The sequence below is a fragment of the Melampsora larici-populina genome, assembly GCF_000204055.1.
Source record: "Melampsora larici-populina 98AG31 unplaced genomic scaffold MELLAscaffold_4, whole genome shotgun sequence".
In the NCBI taxonomy this organism is placed as follows: Eukaryota; Fungi; Basidiomycota; class Pucciniomycetes; order Pucciniales; family Melampsoraceae; genus Melampsora; species Melampsora laricis-populina.
In genome coordinates, this window is record NW_006768768.1 from 1,400,930 (window position 1) to 1,423,215 (window position 22,286).

Here is a 22,286-nt window from a genome sequence, read left to right on the forward strand (position 1 = left end):
ATGCCTGCTTGTTCTTCTTTGGTGATTCATAAACCACAAAGCAAATAATCAAAGACCCATACATTTTTGATTTGGAAATCCTGTGATTTCAATGGGTATTCAACAGGTAATTTTTGGACATCCAGACTCAGACTTGGTACCTGAGTCATGGCCAGATGTCATGTCCTGGGGTGTCAATCAGGGATGTTTCCCAGTATGTTTTTCATCCAGCATTTGATTGGATCCCTCACCGCTCAATCAGTCTTGGCCACTTGACTGTGCAAGCTGAGTATTGGAGGGCGTGAGATGACATGAGCAGATGAGCTAGTCCTCCCTCAGGCTTCTTGGCCAAGAGATAAAGCCTGAAGAGATAAAGCCTGAGGAAGGCCTAGCTCATCTGCTCAGGCCACATTGACCGCAACACAACACACCTGGCGGACCTGAATACACACAAGTCATCAAATGGAACTACTTTTTTGGAAAGGTAACCTTTTTTTTCAAGGCTTGAAACCTAGCCAGACTCAACACTGCAGAGCTTTACAAACATATGTAGTCTTGATAGGCTGAAGTTTACAATGAACGTCAACAATAACTTGGATCCACAGATGTCTACAACCAAATTGGATGCAAATACAATGCACCAGCTAACTATGCTTCCATCAACAGGACTTTCCAGTCCTCAAGGGCAATGATCAGCTTCTTAGTGTTGGGAATTACATTGATGGTGGGGACAATAAGATGTGGGTCCAACCACCTGAGTCACTCGGTCCAATCATGCCAGTCTTTTTGTCCATTTTCATTGAATCTACAGATCACTTACACAAGTCCCTCCCTTAACAACAGGAGTGTGTCATACATAACTGTGGTCCCTGCCACCTCCAAATGCACAACACACGCATATGCTGCCATTTATACGGAGCTGCCTACTCCTGTGGCTGTTGCCCCCACAGTTGCAATTGGAACCAGCCAAAAAGGTATTGTTGTTGGTGGAAACAGACTGCACACCCATACTGGCTCTGCTAAGTCTTCCTCATCCATCAATCTTGAATCACTCACTGGTATTGCAAGATGCTCCTCTGTCACCTTGATAACCATTTTGAGTTTTTACCTCATAGTATGATTCATTACACATACTTCTTATGTACACACAGCAGTTCAATAATGATAAAAATAATAAAATAAACATCATCACAATACCACCACTTATTTGTTTTGAATCCAAACAACATATAAAGTCACTATTCCTTTACAGCCAATATTTTTGTCATTTAGAGATATGGGGAGAATAATTTCAATGTTTGTTGTCTCTGTATCTTTCTCTATCTTATTCAAAGCTCTGAAGTCACATGTAGCAACATTTTTGATAAGCTTGTAACTCCTCTCATAAGGAAAGAATTTTTCCTCCACAAACAGAAGTTTTATACCAATTCACAAATTCACAGTGAAGGTCTATCAGACAGAAATCATCATAATTTCAATTAGTCTCAGCTAAAAAGTGACCAAGCTAAGATACTGACTAGAATCAGCCCATTGAATAGAATAAGCATAGACTATTAGTAAAAATCTTCAAGTTGGGGAAACACCATTGATCACTTTGAAGGACTTGCTTTGTGCAAAGAACTATGGTTTTCATTGAGACAGTCAATTGACCCCACTATCATATCTAAAGACATATTATATTGGAACACATGGCAGATTTGACAATCAGGCTCAGTTGAAGGGAAAACCCACAAGGTCAACCCAAAATATTGACTGATCTTGACTATTGACATCTAATCCAGCATATCACTTGGTAATCAAGGTCAACTACCAAGAAGCTTACTACCACTTCAGCTATGGCTTTCAGCAAGTCTCACAGTGACATACAATGTTCTTTGAAGAATCTTGGGTAAGTCTATGGTCAAGGAATTCTTGAACAATCAGTGTGTGTTTTATTTTTTTCAATGTGAGATATGTTTTTTGACTATATAATCTCAATGGGTCCTCCACATTCTCTCCCAAGCTGCTACAGTCAACTCTCCATAAAGGCATACCTTTTATGGGCATAATCCCTCTAAATGTATAGGTTTTTACGGGGTTTTTTCCTGTCAAAATGGGATTTGCCAGCCAAAATAAGATTTGTAAAGGCATAGTCCTCTAAATGCATAAGAAAACTGCCCGCCAAACTGTATGCCATTAGAGAGAGTAGACTGTAATTCCTCCTCCTAATTTAGCCTCCAAAGCATCATCAATGTGAGGAGTGCGTGTCTGTTAGGCGTACTCTTCACTAAGAATGTGATGAGAAAGGTAAAGTGTGGTATTCATGTGGTACACCCAAGTGAAGACTACAGCTAGTTGAACTCTAAGAAGAGGATTTGAGGAAGAGAGAAAGGGATTAAGGGCAGTAAAGAGCTAGTACGCTCTAACCTCGTGAGACTGCAAGGGGCAGGTTTTATACTTTGGTGAACCAAAGATCCTGAAGGCTACTTTAGACTCCATATAAGGGAGGAGGCTTTGCTCCTTTACGGTTTATTTCTAGAGGATATGATGGCCCAAGGCTTGTAGAAATCAATACCGGGGTGCTCAGCAATAGAACCCGTGATGCTCAAGTTTGGTCTTTAGACTACACAACTAATCACATACTTGAGGATCATCTCTATAGGATTTCAAGTAGGGCTGTGACCCGGTCCCGGCCCTGCCCGGCCGAGGGTGCCCGGCGATATTTTCAACGCTGGCGGTCCCGGCCTCGGGGCTCTGAAACCTAATCAGAATAGGGTGCAAAGCCCTGCGGGCGCCCCGGGCGCCCAGCCCGGCCGACTGCCCGATCCTGTTTTCGCCAAAAATAACATAAAAATTTCCCCTTTCCAAGGGTTTTTTACTCGTAAATCTGGGCCCGGCCCTGCCTGGACACCCAAGGCCTGAGATTCGGGCAGGCCCTGGTCGGCCCTGAGAAGTTTCCAGGGGACCTCGGGTCTACCCAGGGTCGGGCTTGGCCCCGGGGCCGGCCACGAACTCTCAGGGCCGGGTCACAGCCCTAATTTCAAGTATAATGTGATTCTGATGTTGTGATGTGCTAAAAAGATGTGGGATGGATCAAGGGAAGAAGGGGGGTTTATATATTCACAGGTCAAGCGTCAACTTGTGGTTGGCATGTGATTCTTGTCTCACTTGTGGTTGGCGCTTGGGTTAGGTTTGGTATGTATTTAATACATTATGTACATGTGTTTATGTGGCTCTTGACACCGAGCCTTGAGATGTACTTTTAGATTTACATATAATATAATATTACATGTGTTACTGTTAGCCTGTGGTCATGTAATCAGGGCTCAGGGCTGACAATCAAGCTTGGACTGTAGATGACTCCAAATTAGATATCTGGACCAATGGCTCAACATTTGAGATTGTAAGCTGAGAAAAGCATCAAACTGAATGTTCAGTTTTTTCTCATATGTCAGGTTGTTTTAGTGTGATGATATGGGGTAGATTTTATGCAGTCATCAGGCTTGATCATGTCAACTTGAACTCTGGGAGAATGAAGTATGAATCATACATCAATCCAGGATAGAATCTGTCATTGTGCACTCATTCAAGGATTCACCAGGCACACATGGTCTCATTTTGGACCTCATGGAGGATAATGCACCTGTACATTGGTCTAAGTTTCCAACATCTTTATATGATCAAAGAGACATTGCCAATTGAATCTGTAAACCTCAATCACCAGATCCCAGTTTGATTGAACATATCTGGTCAGTCCTCAAAATACATAATCCAATATCTATACCCAAAACCCATTCTGTTGTAATTTTTGAGGCATGAAAGGCCATTACCATCCTGATCAAGAGTTTGAGTGTTTCATACAATGAATTCCTGATCACATCACACTGTTCTTTATGAATTGGTTTGGCCAACATATTTTTACCACTCCATGATGCTTTGGACCCTAACCTAAGTAACTTCCTCTTGGACAATCAAGTAGTCAAGATTGAAGAGATGGACTCATGGCGGGTACATCATCTTTGACAGGTGAGCAAAAACAAATTGGTTGGGGACTTCTTCAACCCTCAAGATCTTCATCCTCTGCAAATAAACATTCTCTGGAATCAAGCATGGCTTTGTGCACCTGCCCAACCTACATCTTTTGGGTCTTTCAAATTTCTCTCTTAGGTTCAAGAAAGTGCTAGAAACCAGACTTAGAAATTTGGGGTTTGTCTAACAACCCACCTCGTCTGGTGTGAGGTTTTGACACGTAGGACAGCTTTCTCAGGAGTTGTGGTGGTCTTGGAAACTCTGCCCTTTCATAACTCTGCAATAGATGAATTAGAGAAGAAGTGAGCTACATTCATGTGTGTAGAATAATTAGCAGGCGCACAAGGCCTTTTCTCAAATCAGCAAAGCTAAACCTCGGGGCCGTTCGTTGCAAACCGAGGCTTGACCCGATAGTCCGCCCAGGATCCCCGGGGTGTAAGAAGGAAGTGATCGGGCTGATGGAGATTGATTGGAGAGAGGATCGAAGTTGAGGATCGATTTAGTTGAAAAGGCTTGAATCATCAGAATGTCATTGAAGGTCAGTCATTCACACTAACTATACTATCTAATCACAAAACTAACATCTTCAATCTATCAATAGTTCTTACATGAACTCATTCGTTCTAAATCAACTCGATCAGAAGAACTCATTACACTCACTTCTGAAGCTCGCGATAGTGGTTTACGAGTTTCGTGATTTACTTTTCAATTCTTCATCATCATATCTTACATATTTCAATACATCACGAATCAAATCCCCATCTCATGGTTATGCCTCTTGATACCCACCTATATAGGATGAGAAAGCAACGGTTCACGAATTTTTGGATACTCTCGAACGAATCACTAATGAACTTCGTCAAGATGTATGCGCCTTAATTCAGCCTCTCATGTTTAATCTGGTTCTGATCTTATACAAATTTGATTCGTATGGTACAGCCTAACGCGCAGGCATTTCTCAGTCGAGTTAAAAAAGCCGACGCGCCTGATTACTATGACAGTCAGTGGTTGATCATCTTCTTTCCAATGGGGTAATCAGCTGAAATCGAACTTTTTTAGTCATCAAGAAACCCATGGACCTTGGAACGGTTCTTAAAAAAGTCAAGTCAGGACAGTACAAGGCTAAGGGGCAGTTTATTGAAGATCTAGAGTTGATTTGGTCAAATTGTTTTCAATACAACTCATTCGTAGTCAGTGTCACTTTCCTTTAAATCCCCTTGCTAGGGTCATCAACAAAGAGACTGAGTCATCTTCATATAGTCACATCCTCTGCGTACGGCTGCCGAGTCATTGAAAACCAAAGCCAACAATCTGTTAAAGTTTGTGAGCGAACCTTGCGCGACTACTCAGGCGAATTCTAAATCAACACGCCTTCCAACGCGCCCTCTTGCTACACATTTATTGCGACAAGGTCAAACAGTATCGACTGGAATAGCCATTGCTGAACGTCGCTGGACAGCAAGTCAACGTGGTCGTCCGAGCGAGTCTGTCGCGGTCGAAGATCAGGATATGGAACCTCTCTTGAGCGCTCCTTTGTCTTCTCGTGGATCTCTGGAAGATAACAAAGAGCCAAAAGTATTAGCACGATGGGAAGAACGGCCAGCATTGGTGCGACGACGCGATCATATGTACCGATTCACAGATTGGGACAAGCCAGGACCCTGGCAGGAGTTAAAAGATGACTCCACACGATGCTCACTTCAATCTGACTTGCCCATGCCTGATCAAGACATCCTGGATGATTGGATAGAAGTCATGGACCGGTCTCTGACCACATGTCAACTGCCAGAATTGCCATTTGGGGCACCCGCGTCGATCAACACGCGGAAGAAGGCAAAAGATCGAGAGTTAAAATTCGGACAACCCGTTGGTTTGCTTGAACCGATCGCGACCAATATCAAGACCTTATGGGACATCAAGAAAGTGCACCGAAAGATTTCTTCCTTGATGAGCGGCCAGCAATTTCAGGTTGAGTTTCAACTACAATCCCTCATTCTTTCACTGATCATCAGATAGTTTGAGAAAGAGCCGGATCAACCTAGAGCTCACCTCAACTTCTGCTCGCCTGATGTCATTTTTCATCTTACTGATCGAGTCGCTTCATTTCACCTGGATTTACGCCCTGATTATATTTGCTAGCCAGGATTTTACCCGGAGACAGACGAGAATGAGGGAACAGCGTTGGATGAGGATGAGGATGAAGAGGCTGAAGAGGATGAAAAACTTTACACTGAAGGGATTGTTAAAGTCAATCAACATATACCTGCTGAGGTATACTCAACTTGTCTGGCAGGTGAAGCAGGCTATCAAGCAATGAAGCAGCTTGTGACGTTGTTAGTGACTCATGCTGGGTTTGATGGTTCGTCATCTCCGCATGCTTAGGATATCCAGTTTCCACCCTCTCTTTCCACCGCCTCACCTTGAAGTTCTGTCAAGTGGTCAAAATATTCATCTCACTGATCTTTGATAGGTTTTGATCTTTTTTTCTTATCTCGATCGATCGCGGTACCTATATCCAGCAACCCATAGTGGCGCATTAAATTGTTTAACTGAAATAGCAATTCAGTACCTAAGTAACATAGGACGGACACTTCATTTCTTTGCCGATCGAGCTTCAGCAACCTTATCAGCAAGTGAAATGATTCAACAAACACTTAGAGCAAATGGGATTAATGGACTTGATTTATTAGAAGCTTATGTTAGAGATGATGTTGGGAAATATGGAAATAAATTGAAGGAACTTTTTAGGAAAGTTGAGGCTGGTTATGGTCCTGCTGGTTTGGCTGGGAAAGCTTTTGGAGATGATGATTTGTTTGCACGAGATGGAGAAGCACTTGTGACGTGAGTAGTTTGCTCCAACCATTAGAATCCTACTAGCAAGTCAAACTGATCCTTATCTTGACGTCTGTTTGTTCTACTGCTTTTCCGCGTATTCAGAGGAGAATTCACAAATGAATTAGGCGAAGACTTTTTTGGATTGAGAGAACTTGGACTTGATGCTGAATTAGGAATGAGTGCACTGAGGATTCCAAGTCGATTGTTTCATGGTCAACCATCGGATGGCAGTGAATTGGCAACTAACAAGCCTGAGTTGCGTTATCTGCTTTCCTCTTACATGCTAGGATAAAAATCTAAATGAAAGAAGTTGAGATACTGACTATATTTCTGATTTGATGATAACAGAGTGGTTACAAAACCTGAACCACGATTTGTTAAACCGATGGCATTTGTAGAACTAGATCGAGAATCCATTGATTTACAAATCGGTTTATTGCACGAAGTGTATCGAGCAAGAATGGAATCCAAAGAATTTGAATTAAGAGATGATGATCAAGTGATTGGAAGAGCGCCCAAAGTGATTCGACCTAAAGTACCACCTTCAGGTAAAATTCCTATCAAACGTAGGATAGCTACTAATCTTACTGCAAATAACTTACCGGTTAAGAAGAAAAAAGTAGGTGGGGATGATGGGATTGTGGTGATTGATCAGCGTAAGGGTGAAGATGGGACGATCTTTTTGACACTTAGTGGGGATTTCCGAATGGGATTGAGTCAAAATGGGAATCAGCAACAGAGTGGGACCCAAGATCAGTCAGTTTTGGGAAATGGAATAAGTGGAGCAATACCAGAAGTAAAGATTGATGAGGTTGGATGATCGGAACTACAACATTAGGGTTTTTTTTTGGTTTGGATTTTTTTTAAAGTATTTTGTTATGGATTTTTCTAGTGTCTTTTCTTTTATTGTTCATTTGTAATTTGTAGAGAGGTGAAATCGAATGTCTGGCTAAGGTATTCTACTTTCGATGTTTGGGAACAAGGAACAGCACTGGGAGTATAACATGAAATTAAAGTGTACAGATACTGCAGCCTCCTTGTAGGGAAAAGATCGCTTTGTAGAGGTTCAGGATCATGCTTTGGAACTGGACCCGACTTCAATGGGACACATCTTGTTTGCCTGTGCACCCCAAGTCACGCTGGTGAGATCGGTAGGGGATACAAGACCTTCACAATGACTGATGCACTCGACCTCCTCTCGACCTTTTGCATCACTGATCGAAATATAAAAGGGACTAAGATCAGAAAAAAATACTGATGATGGATCTGTCGAGCCACGGACTGGCAATTTGAAGACACTGTGGCACTCACTATTGCAATCAAATCATCCAAATTAGTATGTTTGATCTTTGTGGACAAGGGAAATTAAATTTATGTTGGTAAGGTAGAGGCCTGAAAAGTAATGTTGAAAAGATTGAGCGTGGAAAATTTGTATTCAGGTTGTTCAAGATAAGAAAATGAGTTAAAGGTTGTCCTTTGGCTACAATGTTATTGGAGTCCTGGGCAATCTAGGGTGACCATCCTAGGAGAGTACCGCTAACAAGTCTGTCTGTTTCTCAAGGATATGTTTTCCCATTGCCTCGGAACATGGGCTTACGTCTTCAGGTTATGAGCACAGTTTATAGAGGTTTGAATCATCTAGTGAGATTCGCAGTCGGAAATACAAAAGGGAACCAATCCAAAAAGTTCTTACAAAGATGATATATGGGGAATCAGGTTACATTTAACTCACGTTGAAGTATTCATGAGCCAAATGATGACAGGCTTTGGGAACCACATACTGCTTAGATTGTGATTTTTTCCTCGTGCAAAGCTACTGGGAGACTGGAAGTTATTGCAAGCATATATGTAATTGATAAAAGACTGTTTTTTTATTTATCCTGCATAGGTAGGAAATTTTGTAGATACATGTGTTATATGTGAGATAGAAAAATAATGACAAAGAAAAATTACACTTCGCAGAAGTAATCGAGGTACCAACGATGACCAATTCATCGACTGAAACAAATAGTGACTCAAATCTAAGCTTGTGATACGGCTTGATGAGTTTAAGCAGGAAGAGGAAGTCCTCGAACTATAGAGCTCTTGTTAGGACCCATCTGATCTAACCCAAGCTTTACAGCCTCTGCGCCTTTCTTTACATCACTGAAATCGATTCTTTGTAAGGCTGGGGTTAATGCTTTGTTAACTTCAGTTGCAGTTGGTAGTTGACCACCTGCAGTTTTATCTTCGCAGAAAATATGGATGGTTTCTAACAATGCAGCCGCAATCTGATCGGCAGATGATTGAGCATATTCCGAACTGAGTTTTGGAACCTTGGTTGCACTATTATTGAATTGATTATTAGAAAACAGATATGAGGTTTTTTCGAGTAATTGAAAGATGATAACTTACCGACTCTTGCCAGTTTTACCTTCAGCGAGTTTTCGATATGCAAGTGCATCAATCGAATTTTTAATAGCTTGAGAAACTTTGACAAAATTTGTATAATCTGATGTTGAAAGTGCTTGATCAACAGCTTGTGACATTTCTTGTTGAGTTGGAAATTCGACTCCAGCTTCTTTGTCAGCTGAAAACTTGGCAATCGAACTGACTAGACCGGCTGAGATACGTTGCATCATTGAGGCAGAAAGTCCTAATTGAGGAACACCAGATGATGAAGCATAACTAAAAAGTATGATTGAGCACATATTAGTTGATTGTTTGAGTTAATGGAGGTTTGTTTGATATATAACTTACGGTGTTGTCGATGGTTCAACTTCAACTTGATCGGATTCGGATTCAGCATTGTCAGATTGTCGACTTTCGACAGGAATGGAATTCGTGTTAGGAACCATATGATCTAATCCAGACTTCACAGCTTCTGCACCTCTTTTAACATTGCTAAAGTCAATTTGTTGTAAGGCTGGGGTTAATGCTTTGTTGACTTCAGTTGCAGTTGGTAGTTGACCACCTGCAGCTTTCTCTTGACAAAACATTTCGATAGTATCCAATAAAGCAACTGCAATTTGTTCAGCAGATGATTGAGCAGATGGTGAAGTGAGTTTTGGACCATTTGATGAGCTATTTATTACCCAAAATTGAATTTGTTAAAAACATTTATGAGATTTTTTTTCTGGTCATGATTGAGAGATGATGACTTACCGAGTCTTTCCAGTTTGACCTTCAGCTAATTTTCGATCTGCAAGAGCATCAATTGATTTTTTAATGGCTTGAGCAACTTTAGAAAAGTTAGTCAAATCTGATGTTAAAAGCGCTTGATCAACAGCTTCTGTCATTTCTTGTTGAGTTGGAAATTCGACTCCAGCTTCTTTGTCAGCTGAAAACTTGGCAATCGAACTAACTAGACCGGATGAGATACGTTGCATCATCGCGGGTGAAAGTCCTAAGTGAGGAACACCGGATTCTTGAACAGGACTACGAGTAATCATCATTAAGCATAGTTTAGTTTTTATTAAGTTGAAGGAGGTGTTGTATTTATGACTTACTGTTCTTCTACCGATTCATCATTGGTGTTTTCTTCATCGGAGGCCAATGATCTAGCATTCAAAGATCGGCGAAGAATTGTTCTGATACTAAATCCATCGACTCCAGAAGTTGCAGAGACGGAGTTCGTATTGGTAGAATCCAAGACAAACAAAAGGGCCATTGAGCTGACAACAAAACTATAATTGATACGCATCTTAATCTCTTGAAAGGGTATGGTAAAGCTCAACTAAAGGTAGTGGGAAGTGATAATTGATAAAACGTATATACAAGCTAATAACACAGAGAGAAAGGACTTTGAAAAATGTGTTGGAAGAAGAAGAGTGAATGTATGCTGATGGTCTGAGAGAATGAGGAATTTATCAATAGGTATGGAGCACCTTACTTTTATACCTCAACTCGACATGCTCAGTTTTCAGAATACGAGAATACCAGGTGAAGATTTGGCCACGCCTACCCTGAAATGACAATGTGTCATAGATGTTTGGTTAGGGTTTTTCATCGGTGCCTGGTTATTAAGGGCTCGTCCTGAAAACTTCTGTTTTCTATTTTAGTAGTTTTTCTTTTAGTTCCTTTTTCACAAATCTAATGTGTCACGTCATGTAAACGTTTATCTGTGTTCCTGATATTTGTCATCTTATCTTATATAGAGTTGTTATGTCTCTTTTCTTGTTCTCTTTTTCTTTATTGAAAATATTATTATTATCCTCTCTTTTTAGAAAAGACTTTCACTTAAGACCAGACCAGACCCTAGTTACTAAGACCAGACCTGTATCAAGGATAAGGTTCCCCATCACATTTTATTTTCGATCTTCAAAAACAAAATTTTTTCCTTTTCATTTTCAAATTTATTATAACTTAATTTTTCATCTTATTTTGACTGTATGAGTTTATATACAATTGATATATCTCACGCATACAGACAAATTTACATTCATCCTACTTCTATTTCAATTTGTGATCTTATCGAAACTTTTAATCAATTACCTTTTTATAATTTTCCTGAATTTCATCCTTTTACTGACCAACTTTACGAATCCGAGACTTCACATATAGAAGTTAATTGGCTTTGTATTGAATTTATCGAATCTTTTCATCTTTCACGTTCGTATTCTGAAGGAAATTCACCGAACACTTCAATATTTTCAGAAGATTGAAAGCATGGACCCTTGGAATCCAAGAACCGGAATTTCGGATGTCTCATCTTTGTTTGATATGGAAAGTGTGCGTCCGGATCCTAGACCTCAATCAAGATCAGAAGTTCAACGACTACAAGATGAAGTTCACCAATTGCAGATTCAGTTGTCGAATGCTCAAATGCAATCTTTGATTGATCAGAATCAAAGATCGAATGAGGTTCCTAATCAACCTTCGGTAGATGATTTGGCTCAAGGAATTCATGTTTTAAATATTCAAAGAGATATTCCGCCTCATCAAAATCCTAATTTACAAGTCCCGCAATTTAATCAACAAGTTCCGAATTTTCATCCTCAATTTCCTCAATTTCAGGATATGAATCAACAAGTCCCTCCTTTTGTTCATCAGAATGTTCCATCAGCAAGTTTCGAACATCTTCGTAATACTCCTCATTTTTCGCATGAGCATTTTCAAGGATTTCCTCAAAATCAGATGCCACATCCTCAATTTGTTCCTTCAGTAAATATTCATCCTGTGAATGTTCAACAACAAGGACAACATTTTCATCCAAGACCTCAATATGAACCTCGTCAACACACTCCTCCGGTAGCTCAATATGCGAATAGACCCCCACATCCAGCATTTCGAACTCCGTATCAACCACCAAGTCAACCACCAAGTGCCTTTTCGAATTCAGCTCAAAGTGTTCAAACTCCGAGATTCAGGAATAACATTTGTTTCAGTGGAACGGCTGCTCATTTGAAGTCGTTTTTCCAGGATTTTTATCAAGAACTTAGAGATAATGAATCATTCTTTTCAACAAAGGACGATAAATTCAAGATAAACTGGTTGTTGACTTTATTTGAACCATGTTCGACTGCTAGTTATTGGTTTAACTCATTGTTAGAATTGAATGCTGCTGAATTTGGACAGTTTGATGGCTTTGACGATTTGAAGGCGTTGGAATACAAATTAGCTCCGTTATCATCATTTCCTTTGTTCTTACATGAATTGTGTATCACCTTTGCTGACAAGAATGAAGATAGAACGAATAGGAAGAATCTGGACAATTGTCAACAAGGATCAAATACTATTGTCGATTATAATTCTCGATTTTGTTCTCTTGCTATTCATGTCAGTATCTCACCGGAAGACGCAATCCTCAAATACGTCAAAGGTCTTGATCCGGATATTTATGCTGAAGCGGTAAGATTATCGGGTTGGATTGGTAGTAGGATGCTGCAAGAGAAGATGTTATTGGCGGTTCAAGCTTCAGAAATTGTTCAAGAGTTGTCGGAACTACCGCCGAATCATGCTTCATACATCAAGAAAGTTCACAAGCCTGACGCTCAACATGTTCATCAATACCGGCCAACTACGGTTCAAGTTCATCGTCAGGATCAAGCAGTACCAATGGATGTCGATGCGATTAATTTAGGATCCTCAAGCAAGAAGCCTTCAATTTTCTTTCAAATTATGAATGCTTGTCGTGAAAGAAAAATTTGTGCTAAATGTTTGAAAGATTACGATTTACAGGGTTCCCATTTGAAGGGTGTTTGTCCAAATCAGAACAAAACTTTACAGGAGAAGTTGCAATTTTTAAACATCAAATCGGTCTCGCAAGTTCAATTTAGAGAAGATGAGCAAGTTATGGAAGGTTGTTCTGAAGAATTTAACATCAACTCAGTCGCCTTTGTCAATACTTCTCAAGAACAATCATTAGCGGTTAATGATTTTATGGCTGATTATTTTTCAGCGATGAATGAAATGATTTATCCAGAGGGGTTGCAACAAGAGGTACAGTTTGATATCAATTCGGTTAGAATTGATACGTGTCAAGCTGCTAATGGAAAGTTTATCGTTCCATTCACTCTTCTAAATAAAGGTTCCCCCATTGTTGTGATGGCTTTGATTGATACTGGTGCTATGGCAAATTTGATTAGTCAAGATTTGGTCAACAAACATCAAATCGCGACTACTTCTAGGACGCCTATGCGTTGCTTTGGGTTTGATGGTTCAGCAAGTTCAGGTGGTGTGGTGGATAAGGAATGGGTGGGAGTGTTATCGGCTACGTCAAGCTCTATGTCTCAGGTGAAATTGTCGGCTAGATTAGGTGTCACGGCAATTCACGGTCAAGATGTTATTTTAGGACTTCCCTGGATGAAGAGTGTTGGTGCTAGTGCGATTTGTCATTTGGATGGAGTTTATCTTGCTATCGATGGTGTTGTGGTTGCCTCGATGACTTCGTCTGAGTTATCTGTAGTTTCTTGTGAGTCGGGATCTGTTGCACTTTCTTTTCCTGTTTCTTCCCTCACAGCTACAGACGACATCCCAGCAAGTTTAAGATCCCCTTCGATATCTATTTCCATCTCCGATGTCAACGTTTCTCTAAATCCTCTTCCTAACAAGTCCCTTCCTGTTAATCTTCCGAAGAGTTGTTTGAAATACTCACATGTTTTCTTTCCGCAGGATTTTGTACTTCCTCCTCATCGTCGTTTTGATTGTGCAATTGATCTAAAGCCCGATTGTGATCCCCCTTTTGGAGGTCTTTATAATTTGGCCCAGTCCAAACAACTTGAGCTGAGAGAATACCTTGATGAGATGCTGACAAAGGGTTTCATTAGACCATCTTCTTCTCCAGCAGCTGCTCCGATTTTTTTTGTTAAAGTCCCAGGTAAAAAGAATCGACCATGCGTTGATTATAGGGGTTTGAACAAGATCACTAAGAGAGATAGTTATCCTATCCCAGTCATGTCTTGGTTATTGAACCAATTAAAAGGTTGCAAAGTGTTTGCTAAAATTGACTTGAAATCTGCCTTTAATCTGATCAGGATTAAAGACGGAGACAAATGGAAAACCGCCTTCCGTACACCGTGGGGTCTTTTTGAATTCACGGTCATGCCTTTTGGTTTGGCGAATGCGCCGGCTATTTTTCAACGGTTTATACAATGGGTTCTCCGGGAGTTTCTTGATGTTTCTTGTTTTGTTTTTATAGATGATATCCTTATCTTTTCGAAAACTGAGGAAGAGCATGCCTTGCACATTGAACAGATTCTAGCTAAGTTATCAGATCATCAGTTGACAGCTTCTCCGGCGAAATGCAAGTTTTTCATTACTGAAGTCGTGTTTTTAGGATTTGTTATTTCAACTGAAGGGCTTAAGATGGATCCGAAGAAGCTCAGTACTTTGGCTGAGTGGCCATACCCAGCTGATTTAGCTGATCTTCGAAGATTTCTGGGCTTTTCAAATTTTTATCAAAGGTTTCTGCCAGCTTTTTCACAAATTGTCTCACCTTTGACTGATCTTACTGTAGCATCGGCGGACGTTAAGCGGGGTTTGCTTAAGCCAGGTGTAAAGGCGGCATTTAATTTATTAAGGCGACTTTTTGCTGAGTCCCCCTTTTTGTTACATTTTGATTTTAAAAAGAAGAGGGTCTTGCAAGTTGATTCTTCGGGATTTGCTTTCTCCGGTATTTTGTCACAGTACTCGGAGTCTGGAGAATTGAGACCTGTAGCTTACTATTCAAAGAAGTTGACTCCAGCGGAACGGAACTGGCAAGTCCATGATCAGGAACTTGGCGCCATTATTGCTTGTTTTCAGGAATGGCGTGCCTGGTTGCTGGGGTCAAGCGAAGCAGTGGCAGTGCTATCGGATCATGCTAATCTTCGCTATTTCATGACGGCGCAGGATCTCACTCCGAGGCAGGCTCGTTGGGCTTCCTTTTTGGGCCAATTTGATTTTGAAATTTTGCATACTCCCGGGAAGTTAAATCCCGCTGATCCTGCTTCTCGCCGTTCTGATTTAACTGACGGAAAGTTTTCTTCTGATAAGGTTGTATTGTTAGGCAGACAAGATGTCGGTGATTTGGCGGTTTCGGTTGTTTCCTTGCAAAAGGATCTCATCATCGGACGTTCAGATCCTTCCAACTTCTTGCCAGCTTCCCTGGAGACTCAACGTTGGTTTCATGGTTTATATGCCTCTGATGCTCTAATCCAAGGTCAACGACCACGACATCTCACCTACCAGTCTAATTTATGGTGGTGGCGTGATCGGGTTTATGTTCCTTTGGAAGCTCGAACTAAGGTCATGCGTGAAATGCATGAAGCTCCGTCAGCGGGTCATTGGGGTAGCATGAAGACATTGGATTTGTTATCTCGAACCTTTTCGTGGCCAAATATTCGTGATGATTTGCTAATCTTTTTGAAAACTTGTATCAGTTGTCAGCGTGTAAAGGTGGATAGAAGAGCTCCTCAGGGTGAATTGGTGCCTTTGCCGGTCCCGGAACGACCTTGGTCGACTATTGGGGTTGATTTTATTGTAAAATTACCTTTGTCGAACGGGTTTGATTCCATAATGGTGGTCGTCGACCATATGGGGAAGGGCGCTCATTTCATCCCTGCGAAGGAGTCCTGGAACGCTGAGCAATTAGCTGAGTCTTTTATTTCGAATATTTTTAAGCATCATGGTTTGCCAGACATCATTGTTTCTGATAGAGGCACTACCTTTGTTTCTCGGTTTTGGACAGCTGTTTTACGGTTACTGAATATTTCTCTGTCGCCTTCTACCGCCTTTCATCCGCAAACTGATGGACAGGTAGAAAGGATTAATGCCTTGGTCGAGGATTTCTTGCGGCATTTTGTTGCTGAGGATCAGTCAGATTGGGGACGTTGGTTGCCGATCGCGGAGTTTGCTTATAATAACTCACCTTCAGCATCAACGGGGTTCTCGCCTTTCTTTGCTTACACCGGCTGTCACCCCCGTTTTAATTCTTTGGTTGCTAGTTCAGGTGTCCCGCGGGCTGACGATTTTGTTGCTCACATGCAGGCAATTCATCATTCTTTACGGGAAAATTTAGAGAAAGCGAAATTGGCACAGGCGAAATTTTACAATGGGTCACGCCGGGTTTCAACTACGTATTCTCCTGGGGATTTGGTTTGGTTGGCTAGGCGGCATTTGAGAACTTTGCGCCCCTCAAACAAGCTGGATGTTCGCAGGATTGGTCCGTTTCCAGTAAAACGGATGGTTGGGAAAAATGCTGCTGAGTTATCTTTACCTCTTTCCTTGCGACGGTTACATCCGGTTTTCAATGTGTCCTTGCTTTCGCCTTTTGTAGGGGAATTTTTTGCTCAGCCTGCTGATTCTGCGGTATTGGATGATGATGATCAGATGGCAGGGGTGGCGGCGTTTGTTATTGATTACCGAAAAACGGCTTTGGGGGTGTTTGAATATCTTTTGCGCGGTGGGGACACCACGGGCTTGGACGATGTCTGGACACCTTTAACTCAGATTTCGACTGCTTTGGATCCTTGGCTGAAGAAATTTCATTTGTTATCACCTTCCTGCGGTCCAGGACCTCCGGATGAAGTTTGGTCGGCGCGTGCTTTGATTTATTAATTCTGTTACAAGTTAGAGCATATTTTGTCATAGATGTTTGGTTAGGGTTTTTCATCGGTGCCTGGTTATTAAGGGCTCGTCCTGAAAACTTCTGTTTTCTATTTTAGTAGTTTTTCTTTTAGTTCCTTTTTCACAAATCTAATGTGTCACGTCATGTAAACGTTTATCTGTGTTCCTGATATTTGTCATCTTATCTTATATAGAGTTGTTATGTCTCTTTTCTTGTTCTCTTTTTCTTTATCGAAAATATTATTATTATCCTCTCTTTTTAGAAAAGACTTTCACTTAAGACCAGACCAGACCCTAGTTACTAAGACCAGACCTGTATCAAGGATACAAGGTTCCCCATCACACAATGGCCATGAGATTGTCTCTCCAATTGCACCTTTCCCTAACGTAATTGAAGTCCCTCCTCAAACATCCTCTGGAGCCTGGGCTCCGCTGGAAGTCTCTGCGGTTGGTGGGGCTTGTTCAAGCTAGCACCTTTTCATTGCCACGCTTTCAATTTTGTCGTCTTTCGTGTGTATGTAGGTGCAGCAGCCTACCAGGATGACAGCTTTTACTCAGCCCATTGAGCACTTATTCAATGTACTCTTTATGGGTTACTTCTCACCATAGTGATAGCTCGCTTTGTGCGGCTACCCTTTTGGTCATTCCAGCGCTGGAGATGAGATCATGTCAACTTTTGCCGCTGAGCCTTATGAACGATAAAAGTGAGGTGCTTCAACACGATGCATGCAAGATGTTTTCCCGAGGTGCGGTCAGAAGTGCGCCCCGAAACAATATCGCGCGTCACCAGACCAACCGATCGTTGTTCAATCGACTTTGCTTCTCCACATTCTGAAATCTCGAGGAAAATCTTAACCCAGAAGTCGATTCTAAGAGAACATTGGAGCTCAGATTCAATCACCGAAGAAGAAAGTACTATTCAAAGATTTTGAATCAAAAAGATGAACGAACAAATCGAGAAAGTGGCCTCCATCACTCGAGCTAGCTGGTCAAGAGCCATGTCTGCTGATCAATGGATTGGATTCTTATCATCTCATCATTTTCAATCTCGTGGAATTGAAGGTTACTCGTCCAACTCTTTTTCAGACGCCGTTTGTGGTCAGTTGTCAGTCAAGTCTTACGATTCTTTTACTTTTTTTCGTCTCAAGACAAAAGATTCCCCCAAACAGATAGATTGACAAGATCTTGAATTGATTGTTGTTCAAACTTTAGATATCCTCATTCGTCTCATTACGGCTACTAGTCCACCTTCGAATCGACTTTTATCTTATTACCAAGCAGCTTTACATTCCGGACCAGATTGGGCTTCATTGGATGATCAACTTGGTCCATGGATTTCGGCTTCTCAAGTTTCGACTCGAATCCTCATCTGGATTTCAGAGATGGATTTAAATCAAGACGAATCTTTACAAAGTTCTCATTCAGTCTTTAATCGAGTCACTCGTCTTGAAACCCTTAATTTACTTGCCAAACCTTTGCTGAAATTTTCACCTTCGATCGTGACGTATGAACCAGCTGAATGTCTTCGATACTTGAGTTGCTTATTAGACCTTTTCGAATGTTGTCGTCCTACTTCACAATCAACTAGAGCTGAACGTAAATTAAATGTACCTGCTCATCAACTAGCTGATTGTTTATTAGCTTCTTTATCATCATGCATCCTATCAATCTCTCGACGTGATTTTCTACAACATCCTGATCTTCTATCGCCTCTTCTCACCAAGCTATCATCTCGACTCTCGATACTTGATCAAGGACCAAAAGATTCTCAGGCCAATATCCTTTACTTTCCTTCGATCTTACGTCATCTATCACCTTCAGTTTGTAAAGAATTGGTATATTCAACCCTTAGCCCTAAGCTTCCCCAGTCCTCACCACTTGACTATAATCTTCCAGTGACTTCTACTACCTCAAGTGCGATCATCGCCCATATTCTCCTAACACCGGGTGCGGCAGCAATGCAGTTGAATGGTGACGGACGACATGTACCAACACCATTGATCATCAGAATTATTGGATTTGCTCTTACTTACATCAAGCGGAATCCAGAGGATCGAAGCGGGATCTTATGTTTACCGACTCATTGTCGAACATGGTTATTTGATCTCTTACTTGCTGCTATCAGGATTGGAAATATTAATTCATCAGTAGTTTTAGATTTTGAAGCTTTAAGTGAAACTCAAGTGAATGATGAATCAAATACAGAAGATGATAAGGTTTCATGGAAAGCCCTACTTGGTGGAGGTAGACTTGGTGAATTGATTCGATTTGCTATCATGACGGCTCCTGAGATCTGTCCGGATGAAGATTTACTTGGTTCATCTGATCTTTCACTCTTGAGACAAAACATGATCGGTAAGGACACACCTCATGCTTCTCCTGTCGAAAAATCTAACCATGGGGTTCATGATGAGCCTCCACGACGATTTCTTCATCGAGTACAACTATGGAATTCGTTTCTTTCAAGTCTTCATGCTCATCAACTTGTTGCATCACAAGCTACGGATCGGATGGATACAATGGATTCAGGAGAGATGACTGAGATCATGGATCCTGATATGTGCCCTCGTGAACATCATTATGGTGAACTTGAACTTGGCTTAGATAACCTTGTTGAAGTCTTGGGAATCACCAAGGAAACTCCTATTGCTGAGATCGCTACTACAACCAAGGATGTAAGTGAATCATCCAAAGATTTTCGTTTCTTGTAGATGAACATGATCTGGTTGAATTGATCTCGATGATTTGTTTTTCTTGAATTTCCAAAAGGCTCTCATGAATGCAGCATGGTCATTTGATCTTACCACTTTAACTAATCTCACCAAAGCCTTAACAGGTCTAGATACATTATGTACCTTATTTTTATGGCTCGAACCTAAAGATCTTCTGAAACCGGTCAAAGATGTATTAGATGGATGGGAGAATGCTAGAAGTCAATCCAAGAAACAAGGTACAGTAGATGAAAGTGATGGAAGTAATGGGTTTGAAAAGTTTGGTGGATTAGTAGGATGGGTACAAGGTGTAGCAGGTCGATTTGGACTAATGTCACATTTATCAATCCATTTAGGTTCTTCTTCTGGTTTTACAATCCATTATCTTTCGAATCCATCAACAGCTTCTCCATTAGCTTCTTTACCTACTAGTCATTCTACTACTTTAGCTTCTTGGATTGGAGCCTTATATGGTTCTTCTGGTATCTCGGACGATCTGTTGACGAAAACGGATCCACGGATATTTTTTATGATTAGTGCTAGTATCTTTAAACAATCCTTTGATGCTTTAAGAACTGGGTTAATCGATTTGGAAACGTTTAGGGAAGGATTGAGTTATTTTGAACAAGAGCTTCTGGTGGCCGGTTGTGCAGTTGGTGTGGTGGGTTGGTTGGTGAATGAGTTGAGCCGTGCTGGGTAAGTGAACAATTTCGTTCTGGAGAGTATGTCATATGATAGAATTTGAATGAACTGAGCGAAGATTGTGATTGTTTGGATTTGCGAACCAGGGCTATGAGCGCTACATCATATCCGACAGCTTTACTTGATATTCTTCAAGCTATCCTTTTATCTGATGCGATTACACCTACTGCGATTAGTTTGGTAGCAGCAAAATCACTCAGATTACTACGTTCTTTTAATGCGTATTTTCTTGCAGTGCAAACCTCAGTTCCAGAAAGTCCAGTGCCTATTGAAGAAGGAGATCAACCTGCACCTGATCTTGCAAGATCTGTGAAATTAGATATCGAACGAATCGAAGAGAAACTGATGGCGTTTCCATCAACCGATCTGGTAGCCCCTACCGGTTATCTAACCTTTAATTTTTATAATACCGATTTATTGGTGACTTATGGGATTGGAATGGGATGGGAAGAAGCTTTGAATGTGGCATTGAAGATGGCGATTACAGATGAGATGTTAGATTTAGATGATCATCCGTATCATCAAAACCATCCGAACAAACCCTTACCAGCTTTGATGGGACATAAAACGAATTCGACGATTCCACTTTGGTCTTTATTACCATATATCTTAAAATCAGTTTCGATTGCCAAGTTTGTTAGGATTGTGATTTCGGGGATTTGTTTGATTTTAAAGAAAGGAGAAGAAATCAAATTACCACTTTATGATCAGTTTGGTGATGCAGATCGAAAAGAAAGAAATCGAATTAGGATTGGAAAGATGTGGTCTATTAAAGATTATGAATTGATTGAAAGATCGATTAAGTTGGGAGTTGATATTTTTACATGGCCGTTTGAACAGATTGGAGTTCATTTGATTGATCCATTGATGAGAAAAACATGTGTTCAGGATGAGAGTCCATCTAATAACAGGACTGATGATCCTCATCATCATCGAATCAAAGGGTATCTGAAGTATGGAGAAAGACCTGGATTGGTAGGACCTGTTTTAGAAGAAGTCTTGATGGAATGGGGTCAACGGATTGGAGTTCATGAAGTGATTGAAGAAGCTGAATTAGAAAGAGATATCGTTTTAGGATGTTTGAATCGATTGAGAATCTTGGAAGAAGCATCTTTATTGAGTGGAGATTTAGGTAGGAATGGACATCGAGGAGTCGTTGGAGGACTTGGAGGAGAGGATTTAGAGGATTGGTCTAGGTTTTATCGTAGATTGAGTTATGAAGTCTTTTTGAAAGAGATTATTGGTTTGGAACGTAGGAATATTAAGATTGAAAATAAACAGAGAGGGTTGAGTATGATGAAATGGATTCAGGATGGATTGTTAATTGAAGATGGACTCTTGATGGGGGTTTGTCAATGAGAATGAGAATGAGAATGAGAAGTTCATTTTGATTTATATTTTGATTTATATTGGAGTTTTTTTTTTTGAGAAGTTTGATTGGATTTTCATGTGATTTGAACTTACCGTCAAGTTGGTTGATGAAGTTTATAGAGTGAATTCATGATTATGTAAACTTGGATGAGTTTGTTTGGGTTTATAAGAATTAGTAAAAGGTGTTGTAATGGTATTTTGATTGATGATTGTTTGCTTCATTAAAAAGTTGAAAGTCATGAGGATGAAAGTCATATCATGGGTGATTGAATTGAACAATGGATCAGGATGAAGGATGTTGCACTTTTATCATGTGGATCATGATCTGTGTATTCATCATAGGTTTTCTGTTTCTTGAGCATTTTCTTTATTAACCCAGAGACACACTGGGTCAAGGTGATTGTGTTTGTTTTGAGTTTCCCGGCCCCGAACTTCGAAGACCTGATTATGAATATGTACAATCTGATATTTACATAGTGACAGTTCACAGGAATGAATTGATTGGAAGAATGTAGAACTTTAGTTGAATCGATTTGTTACTTTTACCTTTGATATCGTTCAACTGACTGATTTACATAAATGCACTTTATGAAGAACTCGAATTGATATCTTTAATTATAAATCGTTGGTAGTTAGTAGTTAGAAATGATTAGA

At 40.6% G+C, this 22,286-nt stretch overlaps 4 protein-coding genes across 4 annotated transcripts; 3 read left to right on the plus strand and 1 right to left on the minus strand.

The window, feature by feature from the left end:
- Positions 1–4,513: 4,513 nt before the first annotated feature.
- MELLADRAFT_92359 (uncharacterized protein) lies at positions 4,514–7,642 on the plus strand (the record flags this gene model as incomplete). The annotated part of the gene is made up of 10 exons (XM_007405500.1): positions 4,514–4,525; positions 4,589–4,675; positions 4,785–4,853; positions 4,927–4,987; positions 5,047–5,177; positions 5,248–5,955; positions 6,127–6,346; positions 6,507–6,828; positions 6,925–7,077; positions 7,171–7,642. The coding sequence occupies 10 exons, from the start codon at positions 4,514–4,516 to the stop codon at positions 7,640–7,642; spliced, it is 2,235 nt and encodes a 744-aa protein (XP_007405562.1).
- Positions 7,643–8,870: 1,228 nt separating this feature from the next.
- MELLADRAFT_102776 (uncharacterized protein) lies at positions 8,871–10,504 on the minus strand (the record flags this gene model as incomplete). Its single annotated transcript, XM_007405722.1, has 5 exons — positions 8,871–9,147; positions 9,217–9,489; positions 9,562–9,885; positions 9,967–10,239; positions 10,311–10,504. The coding sequence occupies 5 exons, from the start codon at positions 10,502–10,504 to the stop codon at positions 8,871–8,873; spliced, it is 1,341 nt and encodes a 446-aa protein (XP_007405784.1).
- Positions 10,505–17,670: 7,166 nt separating this feature from the next.
- On the plus strand, positions 17,671–18,604 carry MELLADRAFT_70904 (uncharacterized protein; the record flags this gene model as incomplete). The annotated part of the gene is made up of 2 exons (XM_007405501.1): positions 17,671–17,946; positions 18,061–18,604. Coding segments are annotated over 2 exons (699 nt in total), but the record flags the coding sequence as incomplete, so codon positions are not given.
- Positions 18,605–21,091: 2,487 nt separating this feature from the next.
- On the plus strand, positions 21,092–21,901 carry MELLADRAFT_70905 (uncharacterized protein; the record flags this gene model as incomplete). Its single annotated transcript, XM_007405502.1, has 1 exon — positions 21,092–21,901. One exon carries the CDS (start codon positions 21,129–21,131, stop codon positions 21,618–21,620), a length of 492 nt encoding a protein of 163 aa, XP_007405564.1.
- Between the last annotated feature and the right edge of the window lie 385 nt (positions 21,902–22,286).